The sequence below is a fragment of the Centrocercus urophasianus genome, unplaced genomic scaffold (genome assembly GCF_019232065.1).
Source record: "Centrocercus urophasianus isolate 14NV4802_14NV808 unplaced genomic scaffold, USGS_Curo_1.0 seq_11, whole genome shotgun sequence".
In the NCBI taxonomy this organism is placed as follows: domain Eukaryota; kingdom Metazoa; phylum Chordata; class Aves; order Galliformes; family Phasianidae; genus Centrocercus; species Centrocercus urophasianus.
In genome coordinates this window covers 39,646,021-39,664,880 of record NW_024884253.1, presented here as the reverse complement: position 1 = coordinate 39,664,880, position 18,860 = coordinate 39,646,021, and the positions used below count along the sequence as shown (strand labels likewise).

The 18,860-nt window shown below is 36.9% G+C and overlaps 1 protein-coding gene across 1 annotated transcript in view; it reads right to left on the bottom strand.

Moving 5' to 3' along the window:
• The window catches only part of PRKDC (protein kinase, DNA-activated, catalytic subunit), an 83,188-nt gene that overhangs the window by 51,490 nt on the left and 12,838 nt on the right, over positions 1-18,860 (bottom strand). The window contains exons 18-37 of the mRNA XM_042835811.1: positions 18,388-18,474; positions 17,889-18,008; positions 17,362-17,521; positions 16,999-17,105; positions 15,942-16,032; positions 14,844-15,007; positions 14,050-14,202; positions 12,680-12,787; positions 11,603-11,829; positions 11,134-11,228; positions 10,106-10,205; positions 9,027-9,160; positions 7,357-7,611; positions 6,014-6,240; positions 4,943-5,151; positions 4,672-4,804; positions 3,252-3,410; positions 2,658-2,861; positions 1,167-1,352; positions 74-178 (exon numbers count right to left, since the gene is read on the bottom strand). Of these exons, the coding sequence (XP_042691745.1) occupies positions 74-178; positions 1,167-1,352; positions 2,658-2,861; positions 3,252-3,410; positions 4,672-4,804; positions 4,943-5,151; positions 6,014-6,240; positions 7,357-7,611; positions 9,027-9,160; positions 10,106-10,205; positions 11,134-11,228; positions 11,603-11,829; positions 12,680-12,787; positions 14,050-14,202; positions 14,844-15,007; positions 15,942-16,032; positions 16,999-17,105; positions 17,362-17,521; positions 17,889-18,008; positions 18,388-18,474 (3,024 nt within the window). The remainder of the gene's footprint in view (positions 1-73; positions 179-1,166; positions 1,353-2,657; positions 2,862-3,251; positions 3,411-4,671; positions 4,805-4,942; positions 5,152-6,013; positions 6,241-7,356; positions 7,612-9,026; positions 9,161-10,105; positions 10,206-11,133; positions 11,229-11,602; positions 11,830-12,679; positions 12,788-14,049; positions 14,203-14,843; positions 15,008-15,941; positions 16,033-16,998; positions 17,106-17,361; positions 17,522-17,888; positions 18,009-18,387; positions 18,475-18,860) is intronic.

Sequence of the window (18,860 nt, the reverse complement as noted above, 5' to 3'; positions counted from 1 at the left end):
AACAGGAGACTTTATCAACCTCTAACATTCTAATCTGGAGAGATCAGGGAAGATACTTAAGTGAGCAACTTACCTTCAGATTTAAGCCTAAATTCTGATCAGTAAGTAGACTGGTATAAGTATCAAAAACAGCTGTAAATGCTTCATGACTGGTATTGAAAGAAACTGAAGAGTCTATCTGGAACGAAAGAGAAGTTAAAAATAAAGATTTGTTTCTGAACTAGTCAGATAAATCCTTATGTTAGTGAACAGTAAAAGCAACCCATGTGCTGTAGAATTATGTTTCCAAAAATCTACTGAATGAACAGAAAGTACATGTATTGTAATTCTGGTTTTAGAAGGACTATCAATAAGAATTCTAAAAGCACCTATGCTATACAAACAAGCTTACATGCTGGATATTTTCCAGTTCAAAAATAAACCAAGCTACATCTCAAAGCTAGATTTCCCTATTAGTCACTTTACTAGCAATGAATACAGCAGTACAATTCACAATATGTGCCCCAAAGCATACCTTCAAAAAGATTCAAGTTGAAAATAATGACATTTATAATTTCAAATGTCCTCAAGTAAGTGAATATTTGTGTGCTTAAACGCAGCTACTTTTACAAGTTCCTAAAAAGAATGGGCTAAGTAGGTAAATTCTGTCTTCACAATAAAAAAAAAACAAAAAAAAAAAACAAAAAAAAACAAAACCAACACTAAGCAAAACCCCAATGTAACCAAAGTTAGAGGCCCTAAGAATCAAAACCTTTCTGCACAATATTGATTTAGGCTGCTTTGTTGTGACTTTCAAGATGCCAGCAAGGAAGAAGGAATGGTACCAGAGGCTGTTCATTTTCTAAGTTTCTCTCCATGCTTGTGTCAATTCTCCAGAAGGCAGAAAAGCAGAAAAACATGTGAGCAGCTAAAATAAGAAAGCTGGCGGGGAGAAGAGCAAAATCCAGTAATTTCTGCCTGTCAAAATATTTTTTGTACTTTGCAAAAAAAAAAAAAAAAAAAAAAAAAAAAAACCAAAACACAATTAAGCAGACTGTCATTACTCAGCTTTTTTTTTTTCCTTCTTTTTTCCCCCCCAGATAGAAGAGAAACAAAGAAAACCATTCCTGTAAGCTACATTCTACAGAATTAGAAAAGTTACCTGGCCATTACAAAACAATGCATACCTGGAGAACTTTTGCCAGCAGAGTCAAGACTGCCATTTTGCTCTCAGGAGATGAACCTTTGGCCCACCAACTGTCAAGCCTCTTCCAGTTTCTCAGTACTGCTGTGACCAGTTTTACTCCTTGCTGCTTGCGTATGGTACGCTCCCTAAAACTCTGATCTAACATGCCATTCAAAATGCTTCCAACCTGAAAAGAAAAGCAACAGAGATTCTTGCCGTCCAAGCAACATGATGATACTATCTCCTAACTGGTATGGTCAGTCATGGGGAAGAACAAAAAACCAAATCACAGATTCAGGAGAAAGTCAACCAAAAAGTGCTCATTCAGGGAAGACGATGAATATCCTGTCAGCTTCAGACAGATCTGTTTGTCTGAGTTACCATCTGTCCTAAAAGCACCGAAATTAGAAGCACCCCCTAATTTGACTTTGTGAAAAAGCTGAAGATGGGATCTAAAATTAGAAAACCTTACTTCTATTCCAAATCCTTAATTAAAACTACACTTAACAGAAAGTAAGAACTTAGTAAAGGAACTTTCAAATTAAGTCAGCTAACACATCAGGGGAGGATTTTCAATTTGCTGCATCACACAGCAATGCTAGATTTAAATCTCAACAGGATACAGGAGTCACTGTGTAGGTATTTAGAAGCACCTACTTTTTGAAAAGAGACACCTACCATACTCCTTCCTGTTTAAATCAAACATCAATACATTTTGTGTGAATACAGAGAAACAAACAATAACCCAGAGTAACTCTGAGGATCAATATTTGAAAATACAAGTTAGCACGGAACTGAGAAATAGGAGAGTCACATATATAACTTACTTGCATAAACTCTGAAAACAGAAATAAAACTTCAAACAAGTTATGAGCAAGTACATTTCAATCCTCTTCCTTTAACAGTTTAAGATGTGACAAATTACTACTTATCACCAACCTGAAGCCTGAATTCTGCATTTTCCTCTATATTAGTTAGCAATTCAACTGGATTATTGTCATCAGGACTGTGATTTCAGTGAATTTGTATGGGTACATTAAATATATATATTTTTTTTCTTACCAAACTAAACAATCACATAAAACTGAATAAATGCCTTAATCAAAGGACTGTATTACTCATTAATCTTTCACAATGCAGCCCTTTACATAGTGCACAAAAATGGGAACGATCAGACTTGCTTTGAAAGGATATTCTTCAGATGAAGTACTATGCCAAATTCCTGAAATTCATAGAGTTCAGAGTAATTAACAGGCAAGCATTTTCCACTCAAATCAGGTTACCAAGGACCATGAAGTCAGTGCCAACAGGCTGTAACCCAAAACAAAACAAAGCAAAGAAAAAAACCACAAAATAAACCACTAAAAAGCCCTATCAATACCATGCTTCCCAAGTGCAACTGAAGACACTCAGTTACATCCAACCATAACAAAGAGGCATTACTTCTTATTTGAAAGGACAAATTCATATGGAAATGTTAGAAGTTTAATACCATTTGGGGATTGCTGACAGATGATTCCATAAGCTGGATTACTATCACATCCAGATTTTTTAGCAGCTGCTGATTAATGGTGTCTGAGAACAGGCTGTAGAAATACTGTCCATGAGAAAAATTGACAAAGTTTCTCTCTGAGGCTTCAGATAATGGCACAGATAACACCACCGAGTTCAACAGCAGACTTACTAGTTCCTCACACTGTAAAATGTAAGACAGCACCAGAGTTATCTCAAATGTATTAAGTTTCACAAATTTCCTGGAAAAAAAAAAAAAAAAAACCAACAAAAACACCCCCCCAAAAAACAACCAAAACCAACCACACTGCCTTTTTTAAAAAAGCTCCCATCTCAAACGGTTTCATGTTACCATGAAATACAGTAATAAAGCATAAACAAAATACTGAAATGCTTGCTACTTAAAATTTCCCTTTGTCCCTGGATTAAGCCAGAGAGCATTTGCAGCTTCTCTGTAGGAGTATGAATAAAGCTTTGTTTACCTAAAATATATATATTCTGGTTATTCTACAGGATAGTTCCTGAAAATAGAAAGTTGGAGATTAAGTATTCAGATTGGAGAACCACATCCTACCTGGTCATCAATGGCAAAGGCAAGCTGCAGGAGTCTATCAGCTAATCGCTTACTGCTGATGTCTACCGCTGGAAGAGAGCTCCTTTCACTCCCAGGTGCAATGCCTTTATAAACAACTGAAAGAAGCTTAGAGGCAATTGAGGGATGAGGCCTTTCACCCTATAGGAAAAAAAAAGTGCCAATGAATATAAGCTGAAAAAATAACACAAAGACTTTTTAATTTATCTGTCTAGGTAACAGAAACACAAATTCCAAGCCAATTTCACCGGAACAGGCTGCCCAGGGAGGTGGTGGAGTCTCCTTCTCTGGAGATGTTCAAGACCTGCCTGGATGCCTACCTGTGCGACCTGCTGTAGGGAACCTGCTTTGGCAGGGGGTTGGACTCGATGATCTCTGGAGGTCCCTTCCAACCCCTACAATTCTGTGATTTCTCATAAAGCAATGCAAATACATACAAGACTCCTTTCTAATTGAACAGCAAAGCTTTTAATCAAATTGTGCAGTGCACAAGGTTCGAAACATTTCCAAATGATTCAGATATGAAAAAAATCTGGGAGAGAAGAACAATACTGCAGGAACAAAATAAAAAGCTCAATGAGAATGGGTGAGCTTTAGGAGGTAAGCCACGCAGTTCCTTGAGAACTGCTGTGCTATAATCTCAATTCTAGATTCTCAGACATAAAAGATGGATGGCAAGTACACACAGAAATGAAATGGTTTTGTTACTTGCCAAATGTAGCCACATGCTTAGGAGCTGACAAATTCTTTCAGTCCTTATGCCTCCTGCTTAATGTTTTCTTTAAATTGCCCAAATTGTTTGACTACAATCAGAAACTTATTAGAAATAATAATTCTGAGCAATGAAACCTACACCCTCATCCCTAACTGCTCTCTATCCTGTTTTCCTGCAACTCAGACCCACTGCATTGCTTCTGATCAGCCAATGGACATTCCTGTCCTTGGAAAAAAGTTCACCCTTTCCAGTGTTCCAGAGACTTGGTGCAACATTTCTTCACAGCACAAACGGTCTTACACAAAACAAGATACCGCTTTTTGGATTGCAGAATTGCTATTTAAAAACATGTCTCAGGATTTTTGAGGATCAAAGAAAATGTGCTCCTACAAAGTTCAATGAAAGCAAAAATTTGGGGTAGATTCTAGTTTCCTCCAGGCCCTAGAAACTAGAGGAAGACAGACATGATGACAAAGACTGTTCACACCTCAATATTATGCCACCCAGATTTGTAGAATAGGCGTAAAGCATTTATTTCTGGTCCCATTCAACATCAGCTTTTCACTGTTGATCTCATTTCACATAAATTTACCCAATCCGTTCTCAGTTTTCATATTACACTTTTACATGTGTAAAGCTTTTATCTTTATAAAAATATTCAGAATTAATTTCTGGATAAACAGTTACCTGATTGTGAAGAACAGAATGAAGCAGACCAGATTTCTGGAGTTGCTTGCAGGCAGAAAGAACAGCACTAAACCTAACTTGATCAAAACGCTCATCTGAATTAAACAGATCAACAGAAAAAAGGTCCTCAAAGCTAATAAGAAAAGAGAAGCAATAATGTTAGAGTGGTGGAGATACCTATTTGCAACTGTACAGATTATCATTTATTTTGCACTTCTCGTTTCAATTTCATTTGTTCTGAGCATTTGCTTACTAAAAAGCTCCTACTTACCTCTGTGGGGTGATTCTTTTTCTTAAATATAATTGCAAATTTTCTTTATAGGGAGATTTCATCAAAGCTTTCAAGAGCCTCACTGATATATCTGGGAGATTTTTCATGACTTGTACATCAGCTGTATTAAATCCTATATGTGATGGATCACACACTGTCATCACCAGAAGTTCTACAAAGTTTGCATTAAGCAATTCCTTCTCAAGTAGCTAGAAAGAATAAAACATTAAAAGAAAATTTAAGGAATTCTAAAAGCATTCGGAACTATTTTACTCTTCATTACTTAGCATTGCTCCCTTTAGCTAGAAGGAAACATAACATGCAACATTAACTATTCTAGTGAAATGGCATTATCTTTCTTCGATTAAATATCTGGATTTCAATGAATTGTACTAATGCACAGAAATAAAGTATCTATAAAAATACATAGGATGTATGCTATCAAATTGGAATTGAAATCTTTTTATATCCACATAGGCCTATTTCAGTCTTGATCATACATCTGTAATCACCTGGAAATCCAGATGTACATCCATGTGCACACCATTAAACATTTGCTTAAAACAAAAGACAGTCTCAGAACTATATCTGGCACTGTATATTTCACAAATACTATATTCTATAGCTTTAATTACGGTTTGCATTACATCCAAGCTAGGCAAGTTAAGAGATCTGAACATTTTTTTCTGAATTCAAGAAAAAATTGCCACAATGTCACTTTTTGATTGAAGTAACTATTGCCTTGACAAACTTAAGGCAATCAGGACTCCTGAAAAAATATTCATTGCAAGTACTCTATGCAGAACAATCTCACAGTCAATTTCTTTACTGAAATATATAGGAAATATTCACCCCTCTATTCAAAACTATGTCAACCACTAAAATTGATCTTTGCAGCATACTTTCTCTCTTACATGCAAAGATTGTAACAGCTGGTGATGCTTAGTTACCAATCTGAAACAAAGCACCACTAAGGATAAGATATCCAGCAAATAAACCCCACTGTGAAAAAATCAATCTAATTGCATATACAATTTGTATCTTTTACTCACTACAGATTTCACTGCCTACCTTCCAGAAATCCTGCTGGCATGTTTCCAGGATCATGGTGACAAACTCCATGATTCTCACGATAATTGTACACTTACTGTAATTATACACTTCTTTCTCTTGAGGACTGAATATGTTGCCTCTCGATCTGCAATCAAAGCACTGCTCTGCTGCATGAATATCATGCAAGGCAATAGTTTCAAGGAAGAAATCCACTGCTTCCAAGAATGAGGACCTGTCATTTACACCTATGGTGAATCACAGTAAGCAGAAGTGATATACCAGCTCACAACTTTTCTATATATTGTTTTACATAAGGAAGAAAACAGTTGTGTTGAGATAATGAACAGAAAAACCACAGCGTCTCACACGAGTACTTCCTGAAAGCTGTATGTAATTTGCAAATATTAACATTCTGGTCAGTAAAGCGTAGCTTTCTAATTACTGATCATTATAAGCATGTAATTATCAATGATCATTCAGGCACATGTAATAAGGCTGAAAGTTTCAAATCTATAGTTTTGAATAGCTTGGCTGTATACTAACTGCATCTGTATGGGAACTGCTGAGTCACAGCCTGAACCTCTGATCACCTGAGGCGAGCCATGAGTCAGCCAGAGGAGCACAGGTGAAGGCAATTCAGCTGTGCTGCCGGAAGGGATGGAGCCAGGCTCCACCACTCCTAGACCTATTTAAGAGCTGGCTACCAGAGGGGAAGGATCTCATCTGGAGATCCCTTCTTCTGGTGCCTTCTGTAGGTAAGCCTTCCATTTATTCTCCTTATTATCCTAGTCTATTTTGCTTAACTCTCTTGTGATTATAACATCTTAATATCCATTGATTATACAGCATCTAATAAAGATCTTATAATATTGTTTTAATAAAGACAGAGATGACAGAGGCAGACTACCTACTATATGCGGGAGACTTTTATGCAACTGTGTTGTCAGTGACGAAAAGCATTTTGGTCAGAAGTGAAGGAAACATTAAGAAAACCTCTTGGTTAAGACTCAGTGTTTACATAATGTATTACAATCAAATGCAAAGCAGTTCAAGCTGAAGCATCAGAAATTGACTTAAAGGCTTGAAGTAAAAAGGGGACTTCTTTCATCGCTTTCTCATAGCTCCCTCCAGAAAGTTAAAGTTACAGCATTAACAAAATACTTCATAAGAAAAAAACAAAACAAAAAAAAAAAACCCAACAAACAAAGAACACAACTGTCTGTGAGATCTTTGAGATAGTCTGTAAAATTCAGTAATTCCATATTTGAGACAAAGGCTTCAAGTCTGAGGTAGGAACTCCTCCTGGCGCTACTCCTCTGTAACAGGCATGACTCACCATAATGCAACTGTTAATCACTCACCTAGTATTTCATGAGGCTTGATCATTCGCAGCTCAAAGAAAGTATTGTAGCAGTCCAGTGCTGCTAAGAACATGTCCATCCACCGCATGACAGTTGGTAAACTAAAGGGCTCCTGCATATTACGGAGTGTTGGCTGAGAAAGAATCCCAGATGGGCTTTTGGCATCACTGCCACCTCCTTCAAATTTGTTAATAAGGAAAGAAACGTCTTTCTTTTTTAAAACATCAGCCAGCCAAGAAGATGGAGAATTGTTTCCTGATAGAAGTAAAAAACACATTTGAATTCTATAGGAAAATAACTCATTTCCAAGTAACAAGGAATTGCAGGCAAATGGACTATCACAGTCAAATTTTGTGTTTTCATTTGGATTTTCTAGTATAGAAGTTATCATACCACTGAAGTTAACCACCAGGAAGAGGCTAATCTACAAGCTGCTCCCACTATTTCCCAGTCAGCAAATGCTGCCTTCAAGCAATACACAACAGTAGCCCCAGGCCCAGAAGTTCTTTTTCCTGACCAGAAGGAAGTCTTCAATAAATGTCTCTTCCATGCTCACAGCCCCAACCCAAAACCAGTGGTTCTCACATTTGCTTTCCAACATTAGCACCTAAATAGCAGTGAGGAGACATTTACTTCAAAAGTATTTTTTCTAAGAATATATTGCCCAGAAAATGTATAGAAAAGAAATGCACAGCATTTAGAAAGCAAGGATCACAGAATCCTAGAATCATCTGAATTGAAAGGAACCTTTAAAGGTCATTTAGTCCAAATGCCCTGCAATGAACAGGGATACCTACAACTAGATCAGGTTGTTCAGAGCCCCGTCCAGTCTGGCCTTGAGTGTCTCCAACAGAGGCTTCCAGCACTTCTCTCAGCAACCTGTGCCAGTGCCTCACCACCCTTATTGTAAAAAAACCCTTTCTTTCTTACATCCAGTCTAAATCACCCCTCTTTTAGTTTGAAACCATTTCCCCTTGTCCTATCACAACAGATCCTGCTAAAAAGTGTCCCTTTCCTTCTTATAGCCCCCCCTTTAGATACTGAAAAGGCTGCTCTCAGGTCTTCCCAGATCCTTCTCATCTCCAGGCTGAACAGCCTCAGCTCTCTCAGCCTGTCAACATAGGAAAGGTGTTTCGTTCCTTGCATGTTTGTATGGCCTTGCTCTGGATGTGTTCCAACAGGTTTATGACTCTCCTGTACCAAGGACTCTACATCTGGACTCCAGGTGAGGTCACACTAGTTCAGAATAGAGGGGCAGGATCACCTCCCTCACCCTGCTGACCACACTTCTTTTGATGCAGACCAGTATACATAGTTTTCTGGGCTGCAAGGCTGCACACTGCTGGCTCAGGTCCACTTTACCATCCAGCAGTACTCCCAAGTCCTTCTCAGCAGGGCTGTGTTCCATCCTGACATCCCCCAGCTTGTACTGATAGTGAGGGTTGCAATGACCCAGGTACAAGACTCTGCACTTAGATTTGTTGAACCTCACAAGGTTCACCTGGACCCACTGCTCAAGCCTGTCTACATCTCTCTGCATGGCATTCCTTCCCTCTGGAGTATCAACCAGACCACACAGCTTATAGTCATCAGCAAACTCTGCTGAGGGTGCATTCAACCCCAGTGTCAATGTCACTGATGAGGTAATAGTATAATGCAACTTATAATACCTGGTAATAAAGGAACAAATTCATAAAAGAGCTCCATGGCTTTATGTCGACACTCCGTCTGAGGTCGTCCACATTGCACTAAGAGCCACATGACAACATCCTGAAGACACACTGACTTAGTAGCTGGAAATCCCCTAAACAAGAGTATTTGGAATTAATAGTATTCATGACATCTAACAATAAACCATCATCTTCCAGTTGAAAAATAAATAAATAAAATCAGTGTTTCATGAGCATTATGTACATCCTTTTTATCTCTTACCAAACCCACCTGCATTATAAGGAAGAGCTCTTCCACAAGCATAGCCTACACTGCTTTTTCTTTTTCCCCACTCTGATTTGAAGTCCTAGAGAGCCATCTTTATATCAACAGTTTAAAAAACAAAACCAGGTCTCTTTCTTTTTTTTTTTTCTTTCTTTTTGTAACAAATGGAGACAAAAGTGATGTAAATTATAACACAAATTTTCCTCTCCGTTCACTACATGTAAGCTCAGACACATCTCAGATTCTACTTGCCAGTTTCTGTAGGCTACAGAACAGTTTGGGTCAAAAAGGACTTCAGGACATTTCTAAGTCCAGCCATCTGCTTAAAAGAGAGTCCGCTGTGTAATTACAACATCTACTGTGATACTGAATCCACTCTTGCTTTTTCCACTTTTCTTGTTATGTCTCTATTTGCTATCTATAACATCCTACTCTAGGTAGTCCTACTCCTGCTAATACTTACAGCAATAATAAAAGTTTTAGAAGAACTTTCCTTCACTACCAACATTATTTTGAACATAACTGTGTGAGAAACATGCTTTTCTTCTCTTTTCTTCCATCCATTCAAAACGAAAGGAAGCTATCCATTCTGAGCTCACCACACCAGATGAAAGAATTACTATTATGATCCTCTAAGATCACATCAAGCATTTCCCTCCAGTATTTCAACAGATGTATTAGCAGAACAGAGAATTTCTCCTCCGACACTGTGAGAATATACGTCCATTAGTGGCAGTCACAGGAGGAATTCCCTATCCAGAATCACTGTTCAAGAGGTGTATTATTCAAAAAACAAGAGTGTCAAACTGCTAACCGTGGCACCCGCCGTTTTCCTTCCTTGTTCAGAGCAGGTGCTTTATGCTTGATTATGCGCTTCAGGTGATTAATAGCATCACAACATTGTTGGGTGGTACCTGTTAGAAGGAGAGAATATGCATATATGCATCTATAAATAATACCTCCATTAATTTAACACATTTATCACCACAGAAATAGTGCAAGAGGCTGACACACACAGGATGTTTGTTACCTACACCATTCTCTGCTACAACAATTTTTGCAAGGTTGAAGGACAAGACCACAAAACAGCAGAGTGGCCTCTGCTATAAAAATATATATTCTTCTTTTTGCTCTTACACTTGAACAGTAAACTGTTTCCACAAAATATTTATTTGGGGGCTATTTCTGTGATATCCCCACCTGTTTCTCTGAAAGAAATAAAGCTTTGTAACATGAAATTTTGGCTGTTTTAATTATTATTAATTGATGAAAGCCAGAGCATGAGGAAAAAGAAAAGCAGATTTACTGGATACTGAAGAATTGTATGTATTGTGGAGGCGGTGACAGAATCTTCATGCATGCTGTCTTACAGAATAATCACATAGCAACCAAGAATAACAGAATGATAAAAAATATTCCATAGAATATAGAGAAATTGCCACTTTTTGAGAACTGTGTTTGTCTTAAAAGAACAGACTTCTAAATTCTTATCAAGCTACATTTTCACATCATGCAACTACAAAATTAGATGTCACATCATAAATACTATCAGTATTTATTACTGTTACTATAAAGGTGTATATCATAGCAAACATGAAAAATGTTCTTCTAATTAAGCATAAAAAGAAATCTTCCACATTTACCTGTTGCAAGGAGTTGACATAAACAGTTTTTAACTAGATATCAAATTAGCTCTCTATCATAAGAAACTGTTGCAAAGTAGGCATATTCCCTTCTCCCACAGTTAATTCATGGCTTTCTTTATTTTTTTTTTTCTTTTTCTTTTTTTAAATAAAAATTGAACTGGAACACTTTTGTTAGTTGTAGCTAATTATAGCTTACCCAATGATTTCTCATCTGTATGGGTTAAAGCCAGACTTTCCATAAATACCACCAATGCTTCAAACACGAACTGTTCCACTAGAGAATTCTCTTCCCTTTAAAATCAGAAATAAATGATAGGAAACTTGAGTAGAAGCACTGATTACAAAATTATAATTAAAAACAAATTAAAATGCTGCAGAAATAAACTGCACAAGACACCTACATAAAAAAATACACCAAAACCATCTATAAGAGTGGCAGTGAAGACTTACTGAGTGCTTTTAAAAGACAAATAACTCACCATAAATCTGTGATAAAAATTTATAATTAAATCAAAGAATAATCTCAACAACACAGTTTCACAGCTGTTGTATACATGAATAGAATGAGTGTGAGTAGATGACTGTTCGGATCTTACACTGAATTCTTTTCACCTCCTTGACCTTTTAGTTCAAGTTGGTTACAGTACCAAGCTCTGTTTACTCACCTAAATTCTCTGTAGATGCTGTTAAAAGCCAGCGCTGCACCAAGTCTCTTGAAAGCACTGGGATGAAGAGCAAGACTATATAATCTTTTAAAAAGAGACTTGGTGTTTGCTGGGCTTTTCTCCTGCTGTCTCGGTGTTGTCTGCTTAATAGACCACTTCAAAAATTCTCGTACACACTGACCACAGAAATCTCTCAGAGTGCTGTCAACTGGATCCACTATGCCACTCTGAAATTAAGCAAGATAATTCCATTGCAAGAATGAAAAAAACAAAAAACAAAAACAAAAAAAAAAACAAAAACCAACCAACAAACCCACAACATTTTTTAGTGCAGTGTTAGAGCAGCTTACAGAATTTTTCTTTAAGTAGTTTAAAAATGCGCTTAATTTCCCAGAAATAAAGCTTCAGAACTCATATGGTCCAGAGGAAGGACAGCATTTCCAGCCCTCACAGCACTGGATTCAGCCTCAAAGATTCGGGCTTCTCTTCCCATCTCAGTCGGAGCTTCTAAATTGGTTAGGTAGCTGAGGCATTCCATTTTCTGATAAGCCTGTTTTCTCTGCATTAGAGACACTGTGCTAACACTGACTTTCCTCTACAAAAAGTACCCTGAAACCTTCAGACCTTCAGGTCAGTGCAAAAATAAATAAATAAATAGATAGATAGATAAATACATAAATAGAATTTAAAGCTTTTTCACCTAGCGAAATCAAAGAAGCATAAAGTAAAATTAAACACACATCACAAGCAACTTTCCTTCAGGCTTGGGGAAAAATGGTATTCTAGTAGTTCCTTGTATACACTGATTATGAAAAGAGCATTTCATTACTCTTACATAGACTATGAAGACACCAGCTGCCTTCTGACAGTGTCAAAGTAACAGAAAAAGTCATCAAAGTCACACTTGAGAATCACAAAATGGTCATAAAATTGATAAATTGTTAACCTTTATTCTGAAAAATAAGCAGCTATTATATCAGTGTATATGCTCCTGCTTCTTTCAGTAGTACAGTGATGCTAGTTAAAAACAAAGTCACATGGCACAGAAAAAAAGAAATAGGAAGATTTATGACCTACCAAGATAGCTTCCAGAAATGTCACTGTATCTTCACTTTCAAATTTCTTGTTGTTTGTAAACCAGTGAATGAGCTGCATGACTAAAGGCTCATACAACTGTCTCGTTACCTGAAAATACAAAAAGCCAACTACATTTCTAGGATTAACATGTTTCTCCATTATTCTGCTATTCAAAATGTGTAAGAACAAAAAAATACTTTTTCAAAAAGGGTCTGTAAAATGAATAATCTGCTTCATGTAACTTGCATGAAAGGATTAAAAAAAAAAAATAAGAACAATAAATCTGGCTCGCTGTTTTCTATTTAACTAGTCTCAAAAGATCTCCAAGCTTACTTTCAATAAAAAACTTTGAAGCAGGTACAGAATATTACTAACCACTGACTGATATACTGATATACAGCCAGAGAAACAGGAAAGCTTGCTTTTAAGCTGTATTTTGATCTCATAAAAATCTCTCTCAATCCTAACCCTTTAAATTATTCAAATTTGATAGATTTCAACAGTTCTACCTTGTAAGTTAACCTGATTAAATAATGCCACGCTACAACATGAAGAACCATTCAGTAGATTTGCATGCGCATGGATGCATGCTTGTAATACAATACACAATGACTGTGCATTGGTTTGTACCAACAGATATTATCTATTCCAATTTACATTCAGCCATATGGCAGCAGAAAGGGTTTCACCTAAATGGGTAACATAGTATCCCATACACTGTAACAGAACTATTTGGTATAAAAATTAAATCCAAATGCCAGGCATTTGGCCCCAGACAGCAGTCTGAAGAGACACCTATCACCTATAAATTCAGTAGAGCTGAACCTACGTGCCATACAGACTTCTCTTTTGTTTTAGGTAAGGAGGATTAATATCAAGTTGAGATATTTGAATTTAATATTTCTTCCTCAGCTATCAATAATGCAGATAGAATCTGCCAGATGCCATTTTTGAAGACTGTAGCTTTGTGCTCATTCAACAGCAAATGAATCAATTTCTCCCCAGATTAACTTATTACAGAAAAATCCAAAAAACAAATACAGTAATGAAGAACAGTTAATACTACAAACTCTTGGAATTAATCTTGGAATTTCATTCCTAAGACATTCCTATATACGTACACTGCTATCACTCAGGACTGCACTCCATTACTGAAGTATTTGAAAAGGCTTCTATTCCCCTCTACAGAAACCCTGGAAAACTATCCCTAAAGTAGAATTTCAGCTTAAAAACATGCACTATAATTGAAATTAAAAAGGTCATGTGTAGGATTACTCTCCGAGAATAACTTGTAAACAAATTTATAGATTAATTTCTATGCACATAGGTATTTGAAACAAACTAAAATGCTTAGGAGTAATTATTTTTACCTGGTCTACATCACAGGCGAGACGAAGCAGTACTGGAAATACTCGTTTGTATAACTGATACATGGGTGGTGGACCCCGTTGTCTTTCTGGCATCTGAGATGCTTTTCCCAGCATATATGCAACAATGCTATGTAGCAGTTCACATGCTGCAACCTGAAATTGAAAAAATCCCTGTGGAAGTAAAGGATGCATAACCAAAGGCAAGACAAAATTGTGGGCAGGAGGAAAAGAGTCAAAAGAAAGGATGTACTTGAGAAAATACTTCTATCTGTGCACAAGTCACTTTCAGAAAGAGATTGTGTCTATGCAAATGATCTGCACACGCTCTACTTGATCTCACTCCTGATATTTTAGAGTCTCTGTGATGTGCAGTCACTTTCCAAAGGAGAAAATGCATCTCTAGAGAAGTCACCCTCATTGTGTGTTCGGGGATATTGATATCTCAACCCAGCAGAGAAGCAAGGTATTTACTTCTGTGCTCTGCTGGACTGAGCCCACAAACTCACAAGGAAGACATGGGAAGGACATTAAGCAACCACAAAGATCAGTTATTTTAAAACTTTCATTTTTATCCTAAGTCTAACTCAAAAAGGCACAGTGCTGTCTGACAGCACTTATAGTAACGTTTGTTCTTTAGGTTTTAAACAAATCAGAATAATAGTATCATGAATCAGCACAGAAGCAGCACATTTGTACCTCCGAACTGATTAAAACAGGCCTTCCTTAACAAGGAAGGCACTACTTTATGCAGTACTTCTCAGCTAGCATAAACAAAGACACGTGGACATCAATACCTTTGTTTGTCTGTCACTTGCAGAAAGAGCCAGGTCAGTCACACGAGGCAGAAACACATCCAAGTAGATGACAGGCTTCATGTCTGCAAATGGCACAGCAAAGCTCAGATGGTTCTCGGTGTCCCAGGACACACATTTCTTCATCATCTCTTCTGCAGAGGTGGCTAAAGCATTTGGAAAATATCAGAACAAAAAATGAGTGTTGTGTAATACAGATCAGATAAGCAGATCCAACATAAAGACCCCATCAGTTGCACAGAGAACAACCACACCTGTGGCTCTGTCCTCCAAGGTACTTCAGGGAAAACTGCCATACTTCCTTCAGACCCTGTACCATCATTAAGGTTGGAAAAGACCTCTAATTTCCTGTAGTCCAACCATCAGCATATCCTCATCATGACCACTAACCGCAGCCCTCAGTGCCACATCCACACGACACCTCCAGGGATTGTGACTCTACCACCTCCCTGGGCAACCTGTTCTAATTCGCCACCACTATTGCTGAAAAGACATTTTTCCTAATATCCAACCTGAACCTCCCCAGTACAATTTAAAGGCCATTACTTCTCATCCTGTCATTTTGCAGAAATAAAATTGTTCTTAAAAGTAGAAAAGACAAATTTAAACATTAAAAGTTCTAACACCTGGATCTGCTGAAACCATGGTGCACCTTAAACTGACAAGTCAAGAAGTAAACTTACAGTTTTACACAGCTCACAGGTCACAAAAGCGAATTAAGCAAGAATCATAATAAGGAGATGGGAACAAGTGGTTGAGGAATTGTAAACCATGAGAGATTTCAAAACAGTTTTACAGCTAGAGAGTGAAGGTGAGGTATGAGTAAATAAAACCATATGCTCATATGTGGGTGATTTTTCTTCCTTTAATGTGAGATTTCCACACAGGTTTTTTGCATTCTGTAAGTTAGTTACTACTCTGTTCTCTTTAACTTTGAAATTCAATAAAAGCAGTTTTGTCAAAATAAATACATAGTTTTCCTTGAAAAACTCATGCATTCTCAAAATGGTGTTCAGATGTCACTAAACTTAACTTTCAAGAGACAGAGCAGAGGCATATAAATATTTTTAGGTTACCCACCCGTAATTAAGTTGTGGTTGATCTGCCCTCCTAAAGAGCCAAGAAGGCGAGCCACTCTAGTTCTTACTGCTTCCAAGGAGGGATTGTCATCCTGAAAATTCAGAAGATTGATATTAATGAAGGAAGAATTATGTCTATCTACAGATGAGTTTGTTGACAGAGTGAATAAAGGAATAATAGCACTTACAAGCGTATGGATAAAGAAGGAACAGTAAAGAAAAGAGAAGGAGCAGCATCAAACAAAAAAAGCACCATTAATTTCAATAAGCAGAAGGAAACACTAGAAAACACCTTCAAGACATTCTGTGGCCTTTCAGTCACACTTCTCAAGAAATGGTTATTAGATTAAAATTTTATCAGCACAGGTAAAATGTAAAGTGATAAGAAATCTGAAGTAAAAATTACACTTTTCACTTCAACCCAAGATCCTAAAATGTACGTTTTTAACAGCCTGTGTGGGATATAAAATTTATTTATTTTGTTTAAAGACCACTAAGTTGGAAAGAGTTAGATAATACATGTAGAAGTAATTATTTGTTTCATACCTAAAAGAGTATTTATTCCAAGTAAGTTTGCACCTGGCATATACAAATAAGACTACACTTTTTTGGAGCTACTTGAGAAGACACTGGTCAAAATGACTGGTATGTTTGACTTCTAAGACTGAACCTGTCCACAAGGTAATAACAACAGAAAGTTACACATTCAAATAGCAAGTCTGCACAAATAGCATTTTGTGTGTGCAAACTAACATCTGATGTGTATGCAGTTAAACTGTTAAGTCAGAATCAATACCAGACTAATATATAATGAAACCAAACAGATTTCTGGAAGTTCTCCTTCCCTGCATCTCTCTCATTCTCACCCCAGAATGCGATACCTTTCCAACTGTGTTGGTGTGATGGAACTATCACCACATTGTTAAACGGGTTTCACCAAATTGACTGATGTAAGGTAAAAAATAACCCCAAGAAAAAGAGAAACATACAAGAGAGGATGAGATGCACTGCAAAGTGATTAATTCACTTTCAACTCTAAAAAGCATCAATGTTCTTACCAATGAAGAAGTTTTTGCTTTTCTTAAACGCTGTATCACAATTTTGTTAAATCCTTTCTGGGCTGCTCGGGAAAGCTTCCTTACTTCCCAGTTATTTTGGGGTTCAACTGATTAAAAAAAAGCAGCATATAAATATTATCTTAGTATACCTGCACCTCATGCATGTACTCGTGGTTTTTTAAAACAAATGACCACAAGAAACAACAGCAACAAAACCACTGAAATCTTAGTTCAAAAATAATGGTGAACTTCTGGGGCTAAAAGAAATGATACTTTTCCAACTGTAAGAACAATATAGACTAAAAAGAATGTCACATTCAAGTCTCTAAGCATAACTATGAAGAATTAATTGCCCATACATACCTGCAGTTGCAGAGTTTTTCAAATAACCATCAAGAAGAGGTAGCACATCCTTGTAATAAGGTTGCATGATATGCCTGGGGATGTGAGCTGACCAATCTTCCAAAGCATCCAGTCCCAGATCAGCCATTGGTGTACAGCTAAGGCCCAGCTTAAATGCATTCTGTGTGTCAAATGTAAAACCATTAGTTCTCCTTTTTAATGAGTATTATAATTTAAAGGGAGATACCATATTCGCAAGCTCTGAGCATTCAAAACATTTTCCTTCCTAGCAACTTTCGTCGGCTCAATTTCTCACTCAAAATCAGCACAGGACATATCTGTTCTATTGTAATGCAGGCACTAAGAGAGTCAGTCAAGTACAAAGGCATACTCAGACAATTTACTTCATTATCCAGAAAACCAACCCATTTCTACTCTGTCATGCTGGAGATAATGCAAAGTTTGACGGTTACTAACTTTGCTCCAAAAATTTGGTACATGTTTTAGAAGGAAAAAAAAAAAGTTAACTACACATTGCTTTGACCTACCTGCAATGCAGGAATATATGCTTTGATATCAAGCATTATGATGTCATGGGGTAAAGAGAGTAAAAAATTTAGACAGGATGCCAGCAACTCATCTTTATACTGTTTCATTTTTGCTGTAACCTAAAATTCAGAAAAATATACCAAGAACAGTCATAAACTTTATGAGGTCTTGATATCATCTATATTAACATTCACGTAAAATACACAACTCAAAAACAATACTGGAATGTAATCCATCTGCAGATGTTCATCATGAAGTACTTAATGCACAATTATCTTGACACACAAATGAGAAATAACTCAGTGACCAATACACTGTTACTGATACTGAGAACAAACACAGGAAGAATGAGATTTTAAAACCCTCCTATACTGTAAAATTCAAACAGCTGGAGTACTGCTATTATATATATTGTAAGATTTTTAAGAAGATACAATTTTGACAGAGTAATTTATGCTTATTTTCAGATTAAGTAAGCTAGCCAGCAAAATAACATACCTCTTTACCAAACTTTGCAAACAGGGCAAAGCAAGAACTCTTTTCAGGGTCTTCAGCAGCTTTTCTGAGACTCTTTGGACTGACACCCTACCAACAGAATCCACAAATCAACAGTGTTAAAATCTGTAGTAACGTAGCACAAACATAAAATACAAGTTGAACTCACAACGAATCTGTAACTAAGGAACTCTTCATCACTGAAAACTTAAAATGTATGTTGATTCTCTCAAAGCTTAGTAGTACCACGAACACTTAATTTTCTACTTCCCTTTTCCTTCAATAAGTCATAAAAGAAAGAGAAAATCTCCAAGTGTGAATGTGCAGGTGGCAAGCAAGCAGCTCACGACAGCATCTACAGTACCAACATATTTATTGGGAATCAATTTTGCTTCACTTGGCACTATTACCAGCAGCAGCAAGAACAGTTCTGTGGGGAGCTACACAATATGGGATGAAACACTGTCACTGTACAA